General features: G+C 45.7%; 1 protein-coding gene across 5 annotated transcripts in view; it reads right to left on the bottom strand.

The window, feature by feature from the left end:
* Window positions 1–19233, bottom strand: part of plxna2 (plexin A2) — a 333056-nt gene that overhangs the window by 194996 nt on the left and 118827 nt on the right. For all 5 annotated transcript variants that reach the window (XM_039749202.1, XM_039749204.1, XM_039749205.1 and 2 more), the window contains exon 4: window positions 11202–11336. In XM_039749202.1, the coding sequence (XP_039605136.1) occupies window positions 11202–11336 (135 nt within the window). The remainder of the gene's footprint in view (window positions 1–11201; window positions 11337–19233) is intronic.

Genomic DNA, 19233 nt, shown 5'->3' with positions numbered 1-19233 from the left:
TCAGTGGAGGAGCAGAAAATCACAATCCTGGACAATGGCACTCCGACTTTCCACTTGGTAAAATACTGAGATATTGGCACGACTGCAACGAGCGCCGTCTGAGGTCACTTCTAGTCTCACGCCATCAGACTCTATAATAAGTCACCCCATGGCGGAGGTGGCATTGTGCCCTCTTTGTGCAGAATGGCATTGAGCTGGGCTAGCAGACAATGTGACATGTGGCAATATACTGTATCAATGACTGCATCCTGTACCATCCTATAATTATGGACAATTCATTTTACATCTATCTATCACTGTGTATAGTGCCTTTCATATCTATCTATCTATCTATTAAATAGTGCCTTTCATATCTATCTATTTCTCTATTATAAAGTGTCTTTCTCATATTTACTGTATCTATCTATCTATCATTTAGTGTCTTTCATATCTATCTATCTATCTACAGTGGTGTGAAAAACTATTTGCCCCCTTCCTGGTTTCTTATTCTTTTGCATGTTTGTCACACAAAATGTTTCTGATCATCAAACACATTTAACCATTAGTCAAATATAACACAAGTAAACACAAAATGCAGTTTTTAAATGATGGTTTTATTATTTAGGGAGAAAAAATCCAAACCTACATGGCCCTGTGTGAAAAGTAATTGCCCCTTGTTAAAAATAACCTAACTGTGGTGTATCACACCTGAGTTCAATTTCCGTAGCCACCCCCAGGCCTGATTACTGCCACACCTGTTTCAATCAAGAAATCACTTAAATAGGAGCTGCCTGACACAGAGAAGTAGACCAAAAGCACCTCAAAAGCTAGACACCATGCCAAGATCCAAAGAAATTCAGGAACAAATGAGAACAGAAGTAATTGAGATCTATCAGTCTGGTAAAGGTTATAAAGCCATTTCTAAAGCTTTGGGACTCCAGCGAACCACAGTGAGAGCCATTATCCACAAATGGCAAAAACATGGAACAGTGGTGAACCTTCCCAGGAGTGGCCGGCCGACCAAAATTACCCCAAGAGTGCAGAGACGACTCATCCGAGAGGTCACAAAGACCCCAGGACAACGTCTAAAGAACTGCAGGCCTCACTTGCCTCAATTAAGGTCAGTGTTTACGACTCCACCATAAGAAAGAGACTGGGCAAAAACGACGCAAACCACTGTTAAGCAAAAGAACATTAGGGCTCGTCTCAATTTTGCTAAGAAACATCTCAATGATTGCCAAGACTTTTGGGAAAATACCTTGTGGACTGATGAGACAAAAGTTGAACTTTTGGAAGGCAAATGTCCGCTACATCTGGCGTAAAAGGAACACAGCATTTCAGAAAAAGAACATCATACCAACAGTAAAATATGGTGGTGGTAGTGTGATGGTCTGGGGTTGTTTTGCTGCTTCAGGACCTGGAAGGCTTGCTGTGATAGATGGAACCATGAATTCTACTGTCTACCAAAAATCCTGAAGGAGAATGTCCGCCATCTGTTCGTCAACTCAAGCTGAAGCGATCTTGGGTGCTGCAACAGGACAATGACCCAAAACACACCAGCAAATCCACCTCTGAATGGCTGAAGAAAACAAAATGAAGACTTTGGAGTGGCCTAGTCAAAGTCCTGACCTGAATCCAATTGAGATGCTATGGCATGACCTTAAAAAGGCGGTTCATGCTAGAAAACCCTCAAATAAAGCTGAATTACAACAATTCTGCAAAGATGAGTGGGCCAAAATTCCTCCAGAGCGCTGTAAAAGACTCATTGCAAGTTATCGCAAACGCTTGATTGCAGTTATTGCTGCTAAGGGTGGCCCAACCAGTTATTAGGTTCAGGGGGCAATTACTTTTTCACACAGGGCCATGTAGGTTTGGATTTTTTCTCCATAAATAATAAAAACCATCATTTAAAAACTGCATTTTGTGTTTACTTGTGTTATATTTGACTAATGGTTAAATGTGTTTGATGATTAGAAACATTTTGTGTGACAAACATGCAAAAGAATAAGAAATCAGGAAGGGGGCAAATAGTTTTTCACACCACTGTATCTATCTATCTATCTACTGTATCTATTGTATAGTGCCTTTCATATCTATCTATTTCTCTATTATAAAGTGTCTTTCTCATATTTATTTATCTATCTATCTATCTATCTATCTATCTATCTATCTATCTATCTATCTATCTATCATATAGTGCCTTTCATCTATCTATCTATCATATAGTGCCTTTCATATCTATTTATCTATCTATTATATAGTGCCTTTCATCTATCTATCTATCTATCTGTCTCCCATATCTGCTTTAAAGGCCCTATTTTCCAGTGGCACCCTGCAGATCCCTACTGAGCTGCCCGCTGCTCTGCCCGCCACTCTGCATACTCTCGGCCGCCACATAAAGGACGCCTTTATTTAGCGAGTCAATTAACCGATGACCTCAGATTCAACCCTTCCCAATTCCCAAGCAGGCTCTCAGAAACCTGTCTGGGCTGATGAGACAAAAAGGCCAGAAACGTCCTTTTGGTGCAAAATAACAAAAAGGATGTCATCAATAACCCCCGGCAAACATATTGACAGCCCCACTTGTTCTTATTTGTCCGAATGTCAATAATAAGTGAACTGGAAGCGAGGCACGTCAGCTGGGGCCGGGAGAATGAAGAGGGGGCTCCCCCACTTGCTTCCAGAGAAACGCTCCCAAGCCGATTTCATGCACTCAATCCTAATATTGCCAGTTTGCTCGACAAAGGACACCTCACAAGGCTAGTGGTCTATCTCCCCCCACGTTACCCCCTACTCCAGAGCCCACCTTTAACCACACATGCTGGTGAGCTACAGTGGCTCAGGCGCACCAAGCAGGTGTGGAGTCCATCACTGACATTTCACACAAACGCCAATTATCACTTCCTGACACATTTGGTTTCCTTGTTTTTTATTTAACTGAACACCTGCTCTCAGCATTCTGATTTGATGAAGACCCCCCAAAAAAACTAAACGTTGACTAGGTTCTACTTTTTTTTATGCTTGTAATTGCATGTTTGAAATTGCACCTCAATGTCCCCCATACTAATCACCCCCTATGTCACTCCCCTGTGAGCAGTACAATAGCGGCCCACGTTACACAGTGAGAAACAATTTAGTCACGTTCTGCCATGGCTGTCAGGACATTGCCAGAATAATGAAATAAATAAGAAGTAAACGGGTACCCAACCAAAAATTACAGCCCTGCAGGCACGAATATTATCATTTCATTACCGGAAAAGTGCACAGCTGTGAGTAAACAAGCTCTGCTGAAAAGCTCGAGCCTGCCAGCAGGCAGACCTGTACTCACTGGGGCACAGTGACGAGTGAGCCACATGGACTGGGCACCAGCTTGGGCATACGAGGAGGGCATCAGTCAAGGCCTGTCTGAATGATGGGATATCCGACCTAATCTGAAATAAGGCTTGGACCAGGCAGTGTCAGGTAAAATGTGGCCTGCTAACAGAAAATCCAGTGAAATTGGTACTATAGAGAAAATAAGACAGACTGGGCAGTGTCTGGTAACACTGGGTGTGATGACAGAATATCCAATGAAATCAGCCCTATAGACAGAATATAAGACTTAGACTGGGTAGTGCCAGGTAACACTGGGTGTGAAGATGGGATATCAGAGCAAACATGCTATGTAAAGAGTAAATAAGACTTGGACCAGGCAGTGTCAGGTAAAACGTGGTCTGCTAGCACAAAATCCAATTAAATCAGCCCTATAAAGAGAAAATAAGACATAGACTGGGCAGTGCCAGGTAAGACTGGGTGTGAAGATGGGATATCAGAGCAAATATGCTATATAAAGAGTAAATAAGACTTGGACCAGGCAGTGCCAGATAAAATGCGGCCTGCTGACAGAAAATCCAGTGAAATTGGCACTATAGAGAAAATAAGACAGACTGGGCAGTGCCAGGTAAGACTCTGTGTGATGATGGGATATCAGTCCTAATCTGTTCTATAAAGAGTGATACAGTATAAGGCTTGGACCAGGCAGTACCAGGTAAAACATGGCCTGCTGTCAGAAAATCCAATTAAATCATCCCTATAGAGATAAAATAAGACTTAGACTGGGCAGTGCCAGGTAAGACCGGGCCTGATGATGAGATATCAGACCTAATCTGTTCTATAAATAATAAATAAGACTTTGGACAAGGCTGTTTCAGGTAAAACTGGGCCTGATGATACAATATCAGACAAAATCAGCTCTGTGGAGAACAAATGTGTCTAGATGAAGTTAGATCAGGTAAGGCTGGGCCTGAAGACGGGATATCAGACCAAATCTGCTATAAAAAACGTAAATAAGATTTAGACTGGGCACTGGGCACGGGCACGCACGGCATTGTGGGAATGACGACATGCCTGTCCACATTCAATTCCACTTTTTCAAGAAGTAACTTTTAATATTTTAGCAAAGAATGCCCACATTGTGCACGTTTTGACCGTACCAATGAATGTCAGGCATGTGGATTATGCAACACGTGGATTATGTAAGAGTTTTCTTCTTTTTTCTCATGGACATTTTTCACATTATTTATCACCGTATAGTTTTGGTTATCTACTGACTGTGTTGGGTTGGAAAATCCAATATTTAATTTCTCTATGAAGACAGGAGATTACACTTTTTTCTCTGCCATCCATACAAACATAAGCAGTAACAAAACAGACAGAGTGGTGGCGCTGTGGCTAAGGATCTGCGCTGGTGTCTGGAAGGTTGCCGGTTTAAATCCCTTTACTGCCAGAAGGGATCCTACTCCGTTGGACCCTTGAGCAAGACCCTTACTCTGAAAATTACTTTAGGGGTCCTGTACCAAGAGCTGACCCTGTGCTGTGACCCCCCTCCCCTCCAATGTTATGTTAAAAGGCAATTTTCCATACAGGGATTAACAAAGTGGATCACAATTTTAAAAAAAATGCCATTTTTTGGACGGAGTATTCCTTTAGGAGACATTTAATGAAAATAATACCTGTGACGGAAACCTTAATAACATTCCAGAAATTAATACATTTTACAAAATGGCCGTCAATATACAACATGTGAAGAATCAGATATCAGTTACTGACACTTAGCTGTGAAATGCGCCATTTTGATGATCCACAGCGGTGCGGACTGCACTTCTGAGCTATCTGAAACTTTTAAGATGAAAATATGTTGTTAAAGACAGTATGTACTGTGGCAGACGACCGGGGACCCTGCCATACCTGGACGTCTGGAGAAGGGAAGGACTGGGAGAGGGGCAATATCTCCCCTGGGATGTAAGAGGGCAGCCCCCCTGGGTTGCACTGGGGCCACGGGCTCGGAACTTGGAGGATCAACCCTGTTGGAGTCCATGGCCATTGCCAGGGGGGCGCCTGTACAATTCCAGAGCCCTGGACTGCAGCACTTCTGCCACTTCTGTTGTTAGTCATTAGCACTAAATCATAAGTAACATGATAGTTATAATCTGTTACTAACCCTCACCTATTCTGTTTCTCTTCTTGGTACTCAAATGTGGCACTTGATGCCACAGCCCGCCTGCCAAGTGGTTTTGCCTGCCTAAGGTAAAGTCATCCCTGATGGAGGATCGCAGAAATCGTCAGGTAGAGGGGTCCGTTCATCGGATTGGCTGGCGCAGCGCTGACTCAGCTGTGGAATGGCCAATAGGGGGAGGCAGCTTGATGGCTGAGGTCTTCAGAATTCTAAACAAATCCAAATTATATTATGGGATATCACCTACTGTTAAATTCTGCTGTGTACCTGTAATATTTCTATTGCACTATTGGAGGATTACTTGTGTTCTGTTCTTTGTATTTTGTTGTATTGACCCCCTTCTTTTGGACACCCACTGCACATCCACAACCTGGAAAGGGGTCTCTCTTTGAATTTCCTTTTTCGTGAGTTTTTCCTTTTCTTCTTACAGAGTCAAGGCTGGGGGCTGTCAAAAGGCAGGGTCTGTTAAAGCCCATTACAGAACTTCTTGTGTGATTTTTGGCTTTACAAAAATAAAGTGTATTGTATTGGATTGTATTGCTGCAGGAAGATCGTCAGGGAGCACCTGGAGCACACCCAGGTGAACTGTAACAGGGGGCGCCTCACTCCGTCAGGAGGCATAGGACAGAGATCGCAGGGGAGGAGTGGAGGCGGCAGGAAAGGGAGACGATGGAGAGAAAAGAAGAAAGCACTGAGCACTAAATAAAACTGTGTGTTTTGGGACTTGTGCATGTTCTGTGTCTGTCTGTAGTCGGGCTGATCTTCCACAATATGCAACTCTTAACAGTTCATACTTAACTCTCATTTTTTTTTACAGATTTCATTAAAAATAAATTTCCTCCTACATGAAAATGTCGCCCTGACCTCATCACCTCACCCCGTTGCACAAGCATCACTCAGAGAACTGATGGCCAAACTGAATCTGGTAGGGGGTCCCAGCAGAAATCAGAGGGCCACACGGGGTTCAGCCACACCCCCAGACAAGGTGTCAGAACTAATCGTGTTTTAACATGAATGTGACCTGCCCTGCTGAGTGTGCCAAGCGGCGCAGACAATTACTGTAACAGACCCTACGGGCACCAGATGAGAGCGGCTGGAGGATGGACGCCACCGTTGTCAAACGGGATCGAGAGGGGTCCTGCAGAGGACCAGAGGAATGCCAGGAATGTATTGAAAGACTGTGGTGTGTGTGTGAGTGTGTGTGTGTGTGTGTTGCTGTGTCGGCGTGATCCAGTTTCTCACTGGTGCGAGGTGCAAACAATTCCCATTTCCTTCGGCTCACTAGCCACAGAACTCATTTCCTCCAAGCAGGAGTGAGCGGGCGAGCGAGCGAGCGAGCGAGAGAGAGAGAGAGAGAGAGAGAGAGAGAGCGAGTGTGTGTGTGTGAGAGAGTAAGCGAGTGATAGAGAGAGAGAGAGAGAGAGAGAGAGAGAGAGAGAGAGAGAGGGAGAACGAGCAAGCAAGCAAGCGAGAGAGAGAGAGAGAGAAAGAGAGCGAGCGAGAGAGAGAGAGAGAAAGAGCGAGCGAGCGAGTGTGTGTGTGAGAGAGACAGAGAGAGAGAGAGAAGCCCAAGTACAGCAAAAGCCGGCGCAGAAAATGGAATTTGTGTGATGGTTTTACATTTCACAGCTGAGCACTTCCCGAAATTGCCAATGTGAACACTCGGCAAGTCTTTCTCTGGCTTTGTGGGTGTGTTTTTTTAATTATCTTGGAATTTCTGAGTTGTAACGTTTTGACAGCGGTGGCCGCGTCAGTAACCCTTAACCCCTGACTGTCCGGCCAGTTAAAGGAACTCGCCGTGGAATGCTGTGTTAAGATCCTGGCGGAGAGGGGCTTGGCGGAAAACACACACACGTGCACACTCGCCAGCATTAATGTTACAGTAATAGTCCAAAGAAAACAACAAGGTGGGCTTATCCTGCTTGGTGGGTTCTACGAAACCCGGCACCCAACAACAGCATTACAAACAGAGTCCTACATTTCTCTGCCTCCTGTTCCTCATTTTAAATTCAAGATGTTGGTAAATTTTGGAATAGCTTTGATTAGATGAAGTGTGTGTGTGTGTATGTGTGTGTGCGTTGGGTTTGCTTTAATGAAAGAAAAAATTGCTCAGGAGACAGTGAACAAGGCGGGCTTTGATTTTCCTTTCCTGACGTTTCCCTTCTTCTCTCAACACTTACAACTTAACAGCCAGATTTGTCCTCTTTTGAAGGTTTTAAGACACCAAATGAGCTAAGAAACTTCTTCACCGTATAAACCGATTACAGACACCGAGGGATTAGAGTGATTCACTCAAAGGGCGAAACAAAAACGGCATTCATATAAAATAAAATAATACTACTCGCTGTGCACAACGGAGGAGCCGGAGACACTGGGCAGACGAAGTGGACTGCTTCCTCCATTGGCCTTGTCCGACTTCCAGGGCAGGAACCTGGAATTCCTTAAGTATCCAAGTGCCTGAGCTCAAATATCCGACAGCTGACAGCCACGTGGCCTGAGGTGTAAAAATGCCAACCACACTATGGAGTCTGCCCCCTGTACTTAAGGGGACTCTGTGGAGCATTGGCAGGGTCCACACCCAACCGATTCACTTGTGTCTCTTATGTCACATCAACCTACAAAATGACGACATCACCTTAAACACTCCCAGCTCAACCCCCGACTCCCAACTCCACCTCACCTCTTTAAAATGGTCTCAGTGACCCCAGCTGTGCCCCATGTCACGCTAATTCAGCTTAGCTGCTTCATAGGAGGTTCTATGACACCCCGGGTGTCCACTTCCAGATGGGCCACTGATGTCATTAAGTGATCTCCTCCATTCTCAACTGGCTGTAACTCAACAGTTAATCAATGGACAGGTAAGCGGGACTCAATTTGTGTCAAGCGCTTCTGAAGCACACATCGGTGTCTTCATGTGCTCATTGTGTCGTTTGTAATTTGCAGTGTAGTTGGATCTGCCTGTGGATTTTTTTCACTCAGTGAAGAGCGCTAAATGAAAAATAAATGGAACTGAGTTACTCCTGATATGATCCCGAGCCACCATAACCATCTTAAGAGGAGTTCCTGTGACAGTGTAACTGTCTCAGATGACCCACTAGCTTCAAGTGAGGCTGCTGACGTCCTTATGTGAACCTGATCACAATCGTCTTAGAGCACATCTCAAATGAGCCAATGAGACTAAATGTGCACACTGATGTCCAACATGATGTCTAGTGAGGTCAACTCTGTGACAGGACCACCAGCATTTTTTGACCTTCATTCTGCAAATTGACATCAAGTCATAGAATTGCTCATTAAATGGTCCAAAGACACCTCAGAGTTCATGTGTCCAGTCCCATTTTAGCCATCGATTTCCAGCATGATGTCTGCTTAGCTTAGTTCCTATAACCTAATCTCTAGGACACCAGGACCTGACAATCCCAGCTCTGCCACTAATAATAACTCTACTCAGTAGTTGATTCTGGGACAGCTTAGGGTCTTCATGTCCAGATCTATTTTAGCCACCTAGTCCCACAGTCTTAGTCTAGACACTGATGCCCTACATGATGACAAGTAGGCCAAGCTCCTTCAGTGTAGTCCTTAACTTGACAGGATTAACTAATCACAGCTCAGTCTCTAACATACAGTAACTCATAACTCTACTCATTAGTTGATTCTAGATCACCTCAGAGCCACTGTGTCCAGTTCATTGTTAGTCACTTACTGTAGTTCCATAAAATGTACCCAATTCAGTCACTGATGTCCTACATGATGACTAGTAGACCTTCACTGTAGTTTCTCAGAAAGCAGGATTGACCAATCCCATCTCTGCCACTAACATAATTCATAACACGGCTCATTAATTGACTCCAAGTCACCTCAGAACCAGTTCCATGTGCAACACTGATGTCCTATATGGTGCTAAGTAAGCCCAACTCCTTCAGTGTAGCCTCGTAGTCACCAAGGTTGACATTGTTCATTGGATGATTCTGAGTGACCTTAGAGTTCATGTGTCCAGTCCAAATTTAGCCATTGATGTCCAATATGATGTCTGCTTAGCTCACATCCTATAACCTAACCTCTAGGACACCAGGATTGAACAAACCCAGCTCTGCCACTAACATACCTCATAACTCTACTCATTAGTCGATTCTGGGGCACCTTTAGGTCTTCATGTCCACTTAGTCCCACAGAGTTAGCACAATTCAGACACTGATACCCCATATGATGACAAGTAGGCTGAGCTCCTTCAGTGCATTAACCAATCACAGCTCAGTCTCTAACATACAGTAACTCATAACTCTACTCATTAGTTGATTCTAGATCACCTCAGAGCCACCGTTTCTATTTCATTGTTAGCCACTTAGTCCCAGGAACTGCGCACAATTCAGACACTGATGCCCTACATAATGACTAGTAGGCCGAGCTCCTTCGGTGTGGTCCTTTAGACAACATGATTAACCAATCCCGGCGCAGTTCCTCTCATAACGCTAGTCATTAGTTGATTCTAGGTCACCTCAGAGCCATTGTGCCTAGTCCATTGTTAACCACGGCTCATTAGTTGACTCCAAGTCACCTCAGCACCAGTCCGATATTAGGCACTGATGTCCTAGATGTTGCCAAGTAGGCCTAACTCCTTCAGTGCAGTTGTGCAGACACCAGGACTGGCATTGCTCATTAGATGATTCTGAGTGACTTCAGAGTCACCATGTCCAGTCACATGTTATCCACTTAGTTCGGTTCAGCCCCTGATATTCCACCTAATGACTAGTTAAGCCAGCATAAAGTTCGAGACGCTAGGACTAACCAATCCCAGCTCTGACACAAACACGACTCGTGACATCACTCATTAGATAAGTCAGAGACACTGCAAAGTTTCATGTCAGCCACTTAGTGTCACTGACTGAGCCCAAATCAGACACTGATGCCCTACACGGTGACTAGTAGGCCAAGCCCCTTCAGTGTAGTCTCTCAGACAACAGGATGGACCAATCCCAGCTCAGTCTCTAACATACAGTAACTCTTAACTCTACTCATTAGTTGATTCTAGGATAGACCAATCCCAGCTCAGCTACTAACATAAACTTATAATTCAACTCATCACATAATTCAGAGTCAACTGAGACTCTTCATGTCCAGTCCAATGTCCTACATGATGACTGGTAGACTTGGTGCCTTCATCTTAGGTTCTTCGACAGCAGGATTGGCCAATCCCATCTCAGCATTACTCAATAGATGATACTGAATCATTTCAGGGTCTCTGTGTGCAGTTCATGTTAGCCACATAGTCACATGGATGACCAAGTCCATCACTGATGTCCTACATGATAACTAGTAGGTTTGGCTTCTTTGGTGTAGCCTCTTAGATACTAAGATTGGCCAATCACAGCTCTGCCACCATCATAACTCATAACTCAACATAATTCGTGTCCGGTGCCATGTTAACCACCCAGTTCCCCAGGCTGAGCCTAATTGAGCCACTGATGTCTCCCACAATGCCTAGCAGGCCTACTTCCTTCAGTCTTGCCAGTTCCAGCTGTGCCACTAACTTCACTTGTAATAGCAATCCTTAGACAATTCTGAGGCACCTTAGAGTTTCCATGACCTTCCAGTCCTACATTGGCCAAGTTAGGTGATGACTAGTAGGCCGGACTCCTTCAGTGCAGCCTCTGAAGCTCCAGGTCAGTGATGCAGCCCGGACAAGCCACCCCCACCATGTCCCCAGAGGCCATGCCCACAGAGCACCTACCTGTCGCTCAGACATGACGTACAAGTAGTTCCCGTCCACTGAAAAAGCCATGTCACGAAGGATGGGGCTCCCGTCTCGAATGGCGGAGATGGTCTCGTACTGGACCCCTCCATGAGGTGGCCCATCTACTCGGATCTGATGGAAGAAGAGAGAGAGAGAGAGAGAAATACCAGTTGGTTAAAAGGCTCAACAGAATCAGACACCCCACTGGAGGCTCTTCATCGTCCTTGCCATCGGCCACACTCTCCTTCACACCCTTGCAGCCCGTGGTCTTTGGTATCTGCACACGGAGAGCCCCCACTTACAAGAACTGTTTCCTCGCACACCTTCTTCTTTTTTGAGACACTGAGTAATGAACCGGCTTTTGATTTTGGTTCAAAGCGGCGTTGGGGCCGTGCCAAGTGCAGGCCGTGCCCCATTAATGTGCACCTCATTAGTAAGTCGTTGGCAGCCTAATCAGCGAGCACACTCGGACTCCATTCAACATCAGGCTTCAAGGTTACTCCTGATTTTGTCTTAAAGAAAGAGGGAGGAGATGCAGACCTGGCACTCAACTTCAAAAGAGGCTGACACGAGCAAAAGTTCAATGGAGGGAACTAAACGTGAGAAACGGAAAACGTCTCCATCCATCTACCCGCTCGTTCACTGCCTCCACCAGCACAGGGTCACAAGGAGCCACGGACTACGTCAGCTGTAATGGTGCATAGAGGACACTGGACCACTGCAGAGCAGAGACCCTCACTCATACTGGGCTAACTTACAGCGGCCATTTAAAGCAAACTGCACGTCACCGGGATTAGAGACTGGGGGGAGCAGGGAATCCAAAGAGAGGAGACGAGAGGCAGCATGCTCACTCACACTCACACTCACTCACTCACTCGCTCACACACTCACTCACTCACACATGCACATTCACTCACTCACACACGCACTCACTTGCTCACACTCAAGCAAACTCCCTCACTCACACACTTATTCACACACGCACACTCACGCACTCACACACACACATTCACACTCGCTCACACACGCACACTCACACTCTCGCTCATCCACTCATTCACACACTCAGCTTATCACCATCTCACTCACACACTCACTCACACACCCACTCGCTCGCTCACTTGCTCAGTCACTCAGTGTGTGTACGTGTGTATACGTGTGCCCATTACATGGTGTGCCCATTACACACACACTGACTCTTTTTACTGTAATTGTGATTCTGTTTGGTTAGGCGTCTCTGGTGGGATTGGTTGGATCCCGTGGTGTTTGGGGGGTAGCATTTCTTTTTCTCTTTCTTCTTCTTCTTTTGGCTGCTCCCATTAGCGGTTGTCACAGCAGATCATCTTTTTCCATAATTTCTCTATTTGTTGTCCCAATGTCCAAAAGTCACTCATTTTTGGTTTCCTTTCACTGTACTCTTTTTATAATTTTATCAATAAAAAAATTTGATCACAAAAAAAAAAAAAAAATAGGTTTAACCCCAGGAGACTCAGACCCAGAGCAGGGTCCAAGCCCCAGCGGACCCCTAGTTGTTTGCAGAGACCATTCAATCATTGAAGCCCACTTATACCATCTTACAGTAACATATGAGAGGAAACTCAGACAAAGGGGGCTGTATAAGCGTCACATGCATTTTTGCCCCTTTAGGTCCCGGCTACTGTGCCACTAGGTTGCCCCTTTAAAGAAAATACATTTCTGCCCACTTAAAATAAAAAAAATTCAAAATATTAAGGAATTATTTGTATAAAACAAGTGGCAGCTGATTGGAAGTGCCTGCCAGCAGCACTGAGGCCATATTGTGGTGCCATGTGGCCCGTCAGGACGTCCCTCCCTCCCTGCCCGCCTCCCATACCAGACATGGCCTAATCAGGATGTCCCCGGGTCACACCAGGGCAATTCAGTCAGCCTGGCAGAGCCGAGTAAATCCCCCGATGGAGCCTGGGACTGTGTGAATGAGCTGGGATGAGAATGTGAGATCAGCCTCAGCACTCCAAAATGTCCTATGGGGGGCCGAGGAAATACCCAGGTGAGCGAGCATCTGAGCTGAAAAGCCCGCCTGGGTGAGTCGCCTCAGGTGCCTGTCAGCCATCTCCTGAATATCACAATCCGTCCGTTTCATGCTAGGCAGCACAGGGCTGTCACCAGGCCTGACAACGAGGCAGCCGGCGTGAGTGACAGCTCCACCGTAAAGGAATGTGACGGCTGTCAGTCACGCGGAAGTCCGATTAGGCGGCGGTCGCTGCTGCGGCTCCCACTGGCGGTGCACTTTAGTGAGGCCTTGTTAAACAGTCGCCACTGCTCCTCCTCCTCCTCCTCTTCGCTCGCTCGGCTTTTACCCAGATACGACCCTGCCAGACGAGACCCTTTGGAGGTGAGCCTGACCCTCAAGACGCCGCCGCTTACGGAAATAAAAATTAATCACCTTTTCCTCGTTAATGCAGAACAGCATGCGAAAATGGGATTTGCATTAGCGGTGATTTCTCCCATTAGAAAGCCATTAAGAGCCCAGCTGGTCCACGAATGAAAAGACGATGAAGCAAAACTGCAGTAAGGTGCTCTGCCACATGGCCCTGCCTGGCTTTGAGGGGCTGAATGAGGGCACTAGGGTGGTCCGGCCTGTGGGGGGGGGGCGGCCATGATGTCACTTTCACTTCAGGCTTCCTAACATCTGTCAATTTGACCTTTAATGTTCAGCCTTTAGCCTTACAGCTGTACAGACCCCTAAGCACAATGCCCCACACAGGTGCCAGGTCACCGGTCACCTACACCCCCTACAGTAGTGCTTCCTTTTGATATTGTTGTAGATTCCTGGAGGACCCAAATGACGGACTGAATTAAAAAACATGGGGGCCTGAGAGGGCTGGCACAATTACAGTAGTCTGATTCCACTGAACACCTCATGAGTATCACCAGACTGGCATATGAGGTGCCATTTAGGACATAAATCATCCTTCACCAACGTATACTGTAGACTGGCTTTCAGACCTTGAGGATGGGGGTTCAAACCCTGCTGTGGGCACTGGGTGACCACCGGGTGACCATGAGAGAGGCACTTCACTGGCCTGTGCTCCAAATGAAAAAAACAAAAAATAAAACAAACAAACAAATGTGACTAATGGTATCTCCAATGTCAAATAAATAAATAAATATGCATACACTCCATACTGAAACTGAACCTTGAAATGTACAGAGTGACACACACACACACAGCTGACGAATCACACACGTACGCTACACACAGCACTGAACTTTACCATGGCCACTGAAGAGCCCGAGCTGTTTACTAAAATGTATACACTCTACAGGGAAGTGCAACATTCACCCTGAAAGCACACTCAGCTGAGAGGTGTACGGTGAAACAGAAAAGCGTGCAGTCCAGAGTGAAACGCAGCGAGTCCGACTTCAAGTGCAAATCCTTCAGACTGAATGTAAGTAGAGCGTCAGTCAATGCAACGAACAGCACCGGCTTTCAAGGAAATTTGAATTCAGCTCCAGTGTAGGTCACGCCCCTGACACGCCCCCTGACACGCCCCTTCAAGCCGACAAACCTGGAATTGGGTTAAGCAGTTTGGGGAATGGAATTAAATGAAAAAAATAAAGACAAAGGATTTTAAATCAATTTTTTTTATGAAATCAATGTGCAAAAAGTCTAAACTGCACTGACAATCGGAAGGTTGCCGGTTCGAATCCCGTAAATGCCAAAAATTCTGCTCTGTTGGGCCATTGCTGAGCGCTTTGAGTAGTGAGAAAAGTGGTATATAAATGCAAACAATTATTATTATTATTATTAAATTGGTGATGGCTGCACTAATTCAGGGGAATCATAAGAAATATAATGAGTAACTTCATGAGCTAGAAGTACAGGAAAGGCACTATATAATAGATAGACAGATAGATAGATAGATAGATAGATAGATAGATAGATAGATAACACACTATATAATAGATAGATAGATAGATAGATAGATAGATAGATAGATAGATAGATAGATAGTGTGGCAGTAGGGGGCGCTAGTGCTCTCTTGAACCCTCAGGTATGACTCCAGACACCAGGTAAAAGTCCAAGACCTTTTATTTTGGTTCACAGTGCACCAAGCACCTTCCACACTACTCACATATTAAACCGCAAAAACACTACCACAATATTCTCTCTCCTCGCCCAGACACTTTGCTCCTCTCCCACCCAGCACAGCTCAGTGTCTGGACTGAGGCATCGTCTTTTTATAGCCCCTGACCCGGAGGCGTTCCTGTCCAATCAGACCACAGTTCCTTTTCCCTTCTGGGTCAGGGCAAACAGTCCTGTTCTTCACCCCGGGAGCACATCGTTCCTTTGTGTCACATGACTGTGACGTACTCCCGGGTCATAAGGCACAAAAGAGCGCATAAGCCCCCCCACAGTGACTCCTGGTGGCCCCCAAGGTATCCAGCAGGGCTGTGTAAAAACACTACATAGTCCATAAGGCCCTGCTGGAACTCGGGGCACGATCCTGCTGTCGGGAGAGCTCCTGGCGGCCTGGGGGTGAGGGCCGGAGCATGAAGCCGGCAGTCCTCCACAATAGATAGATAGATATGAAAGGCACTATATGATAGATAGATAGATAGATAGATAGATAGATAGATAGATAGATAGATAGATATGAAAGGCACTATATGATAGATAGATAGATAGATAGATAGATAGATAGATAGATAGATAGATGAAAGGCACTATATAATAGATAGATAGATAGATAGATAGATAGATAGATAGATAGATAGATAGATAGATAGATAGATATGAAAGGCACTATATGATAGATAGATAGATGAAAGGCACTATATAATTAGATAGATAGATAGATAGATAGATAGATAGATAGATAGATAGATATGAAAGGCGCTATATGTTGATAAGCGCTCATTATTAAAAGTGTTGGCATGTTGTGTGTGTCACCAGACCTCAGCGAGCGGGCAGGCGGTGTTACCTGGAGGTTAAGGCTACAGACCCTGAAGTTTGTGTGACCCCCCTTAGGAAGTTACTTCACCTGCCTTTACTCCAATTGAAAAACCAAAAGAACCGGAGCCAATTGTATCTGTAATGTTGTTAAGTCAACTTGGTGGAGATGTCATCCAAACAGTACATAATAATAAAAATAATAATAGTAATAATAATAATAATAATAATAAAAAAAAAAAAAAAAAAAAAAAAAAATAATAATAATAATAATAATAGTGAGTGAGTGAGTGTGCATTTCACTATGGCGTGCGCACACTGGCGTATATGCGTGCCACTGTATGCTTTATATGTTTCAGTATGTAGTGAAAGCGTTTCAGTACACGGAGTGTGTGTCTCAGTATATAGATTTATTAACTGTGAAGAATTCATTAAGTCTTAATTAGCACTCAGTCTTAAACCGGTGGGGTCTGAAACTGAAGGTGGCATTCTAAAAACACAAGTGCATTAAAAGGGGATCCCAGTAGCACAGACAGACCCCCATCAGTCACTCAGTCAGCAGCCTGCATTACAGACGGCCCTGTTTCTTGTTGTTTTGATCGATTTTCACATTTCATACTTTATCTTGATCTTATTCACTCCGTCTCACATGACAGGGAAGAATCAGCATCTGCTACAAGAAACTAGAAAAGATGGTGACCTGAGGAGAACAGAGGAAGAAGGCATCATTCCCTCACCATTTCCTCTACCTACGTCCAGCCTATGAGTCTCCATTTCATGTCAGTCTGTGCTGCCTGTCTGCCTCCCTCCCTCTCTCTCTTCCTCCTCCTCCTGCTAGAGTTGACGATGACCCCGATGTCACAGCTCGCGTCACAGAATAACGCCGCCAGGTCTCAATGTGCCCCCCCACCCCAAACCCTCGCCCCCTGAAGCCTGTTGAGAGATTTTGTGCTTCCACGGGCCGAGTGCTCCATCTCTGCATTCAGCTGTTTTTAAGATGGTTTCCATAGCAACGGCCAAGGCAGACCATCCATTATGGGGGTCTGCTTGTAATTTAATTAATCCACAATGACTTGCGGCACAGCAGCTCTGATGCAACCCACATGGTGAGGAGCAGGGGGCGGAGAGAGGGGCGATCACATGATGTCAGTCACCAGCCGCGGCCTGCACTCTCATTGCACGATCAGTCAGAACCGAAGAGCTAGACATGACATGCCAGGCCTAGACTGGACAATGTGCCCCATCTTGGCGGCTGCCTCTCCGCTCATCTGAGACTGGACATTTGATGTTCTTGTGTTTTTGTTCCAGTAGACCACCTTTATGTGTAGGCACCGCGGGCCTGAAGATCTTCTGTTTGCATATTCAAATATGACAAAGGGTCCAGAATGTCCATGGGGTGCACTTACTTTTTCACACACACTTTTTTCTTCTTTTTTCCATAAACCAAATCTCTGTTTGCATCCCTAGACTTGTGGCCGGAGGCGGTGACTGCAGCCAGTCTGCCGAGTACAGAAGTGTCGGAGTAATCTTGTGTTCCCAATCTCCAATCCGACATAATCCATTTGAACTGAGATATGAGCTCCTTCCTCCTGATCCGGGGACTGGATTAGCCCACGCGGCCATGACGGCTCTCTTGGCTCTTTCTTCTGTAGTTCAAGCTTAAATGAGACAGTGTCCAACTTTATGTGCCATTCCACCCAGCCCTCCCAAATGGGTGACAATGGCATCACATCCATCTAGGCGATCAGCCCCCCCAAAAGGTAAGGGGCCATCTCTCCTCAGCTCTGCATGAAAGGCTCAGTGTCAAATCTGAGTGAGTGTGCCCCTTGCCCTGGTCTGTCCTGCCCACATGCACTCAAGTAGACATTAGAAGAGGGCACCTCCACTATCCTACAGGTCCCCTCTCATTAAACCCCTGGTTACGGGGGCTCACACCCCACACTGGCTCACCCTCATTCACACATCTTCAAGTCAGGAGTGAATCAGAAGGCCTCAGGCTAAACCTTCATAGACACGGGGGGCAGAATGTTGAAACTCCAGATGGGTAGGTGACCATACCATCATTGAAGGAGCTTCATGCCAGCCTATAGTATATAAAGCAATCAGAATGGTGCCCGCTGCTACCAACACTATGAAGACTGACTAACTGACTGATTTTAGAATTCCTTCATGATGAGAGTCACCAGGGAGTGGCGACGTGTTGCGTGTTGCGTGTTGGATGCTACCATCCATCCATATGTTCTTCCCAATAAAGGGCTGCAAGAAGCGACAACCTATCCTGTGGACATTAGTTTCAAGGCAGTCCATTGCAGTGCCCACCTATAAACACACACCCAAACACTCTTACATAAACAGTACAGGGCAACATGGGCCACCAGTGGGGCAGTGCCCACCTATAAACATACACCCAACCAGTCTTATACATATAGTACAGGGCAACATGAGCCACCAGTGGGGCAGTACCCACCTATAAACATACACCCAACCAGTCTTATACATACAGTACAGGGCAAAATGAGCCACCAGTGGGGCAGTGCCCACCTATAAAGATACACCCAACCAGTCTTATACATACAGTACAGGGCAACATGAGCCACCAGTGGGGCAGTGCCCACCTATAAACATACACCCACCCACTCTTATACTTACAGTACAGGGCAACATGAGCCACCAGTGGGGCAGTGCCCACCTATAAACATACACCCAACCAGTCTTATACATACAGTACAGGGCAACATAAGCTACCAATGGGGCAGTGCCCACCTATAAACCCACACCCAACCACTTTTATATATACAGTACAGGGCAACATAAGCCAAAAGTGGGGCAGTGCCCACCTATAAACATACACCCACCCACTCTTATACTTACAGTACAGGGCAACATGAGCCACCAGTGGGGCAGTGCCCACCTATAAACATACACCCAACCAGTCTTATACATACAGTACAGGGCAACATAAGCCAAAAGTGGGGCAGTGCCCACCTATAAACACACACCCATCCTCTCCTACACACACAGTACAGGGCACCATGAGCCACCAGTGAAGGTCACTTCATATAGCTCCTTGACTTTTTCAACCTCACCTAATCCAGT

Source organism: Polypterus senegalus, chromosome 3 (assembly GCF_016835505.1).
Source record: "Polypterus senegalus isolate Bchr_013 chromosome 3, ASM1683550v1, whole genome shotgun sequence".
NCBI lineage: Eukaryota > Metazoa > Chordata > Cladistia > Polypteriformes > Polypteridae > Polypterus > Polypterus senegalus.
The sequence above is the reverse complement of the archived record's forward strand: the minus strand, read 5'-3'. Positions and strand labels throughout refer to the sequence as shown.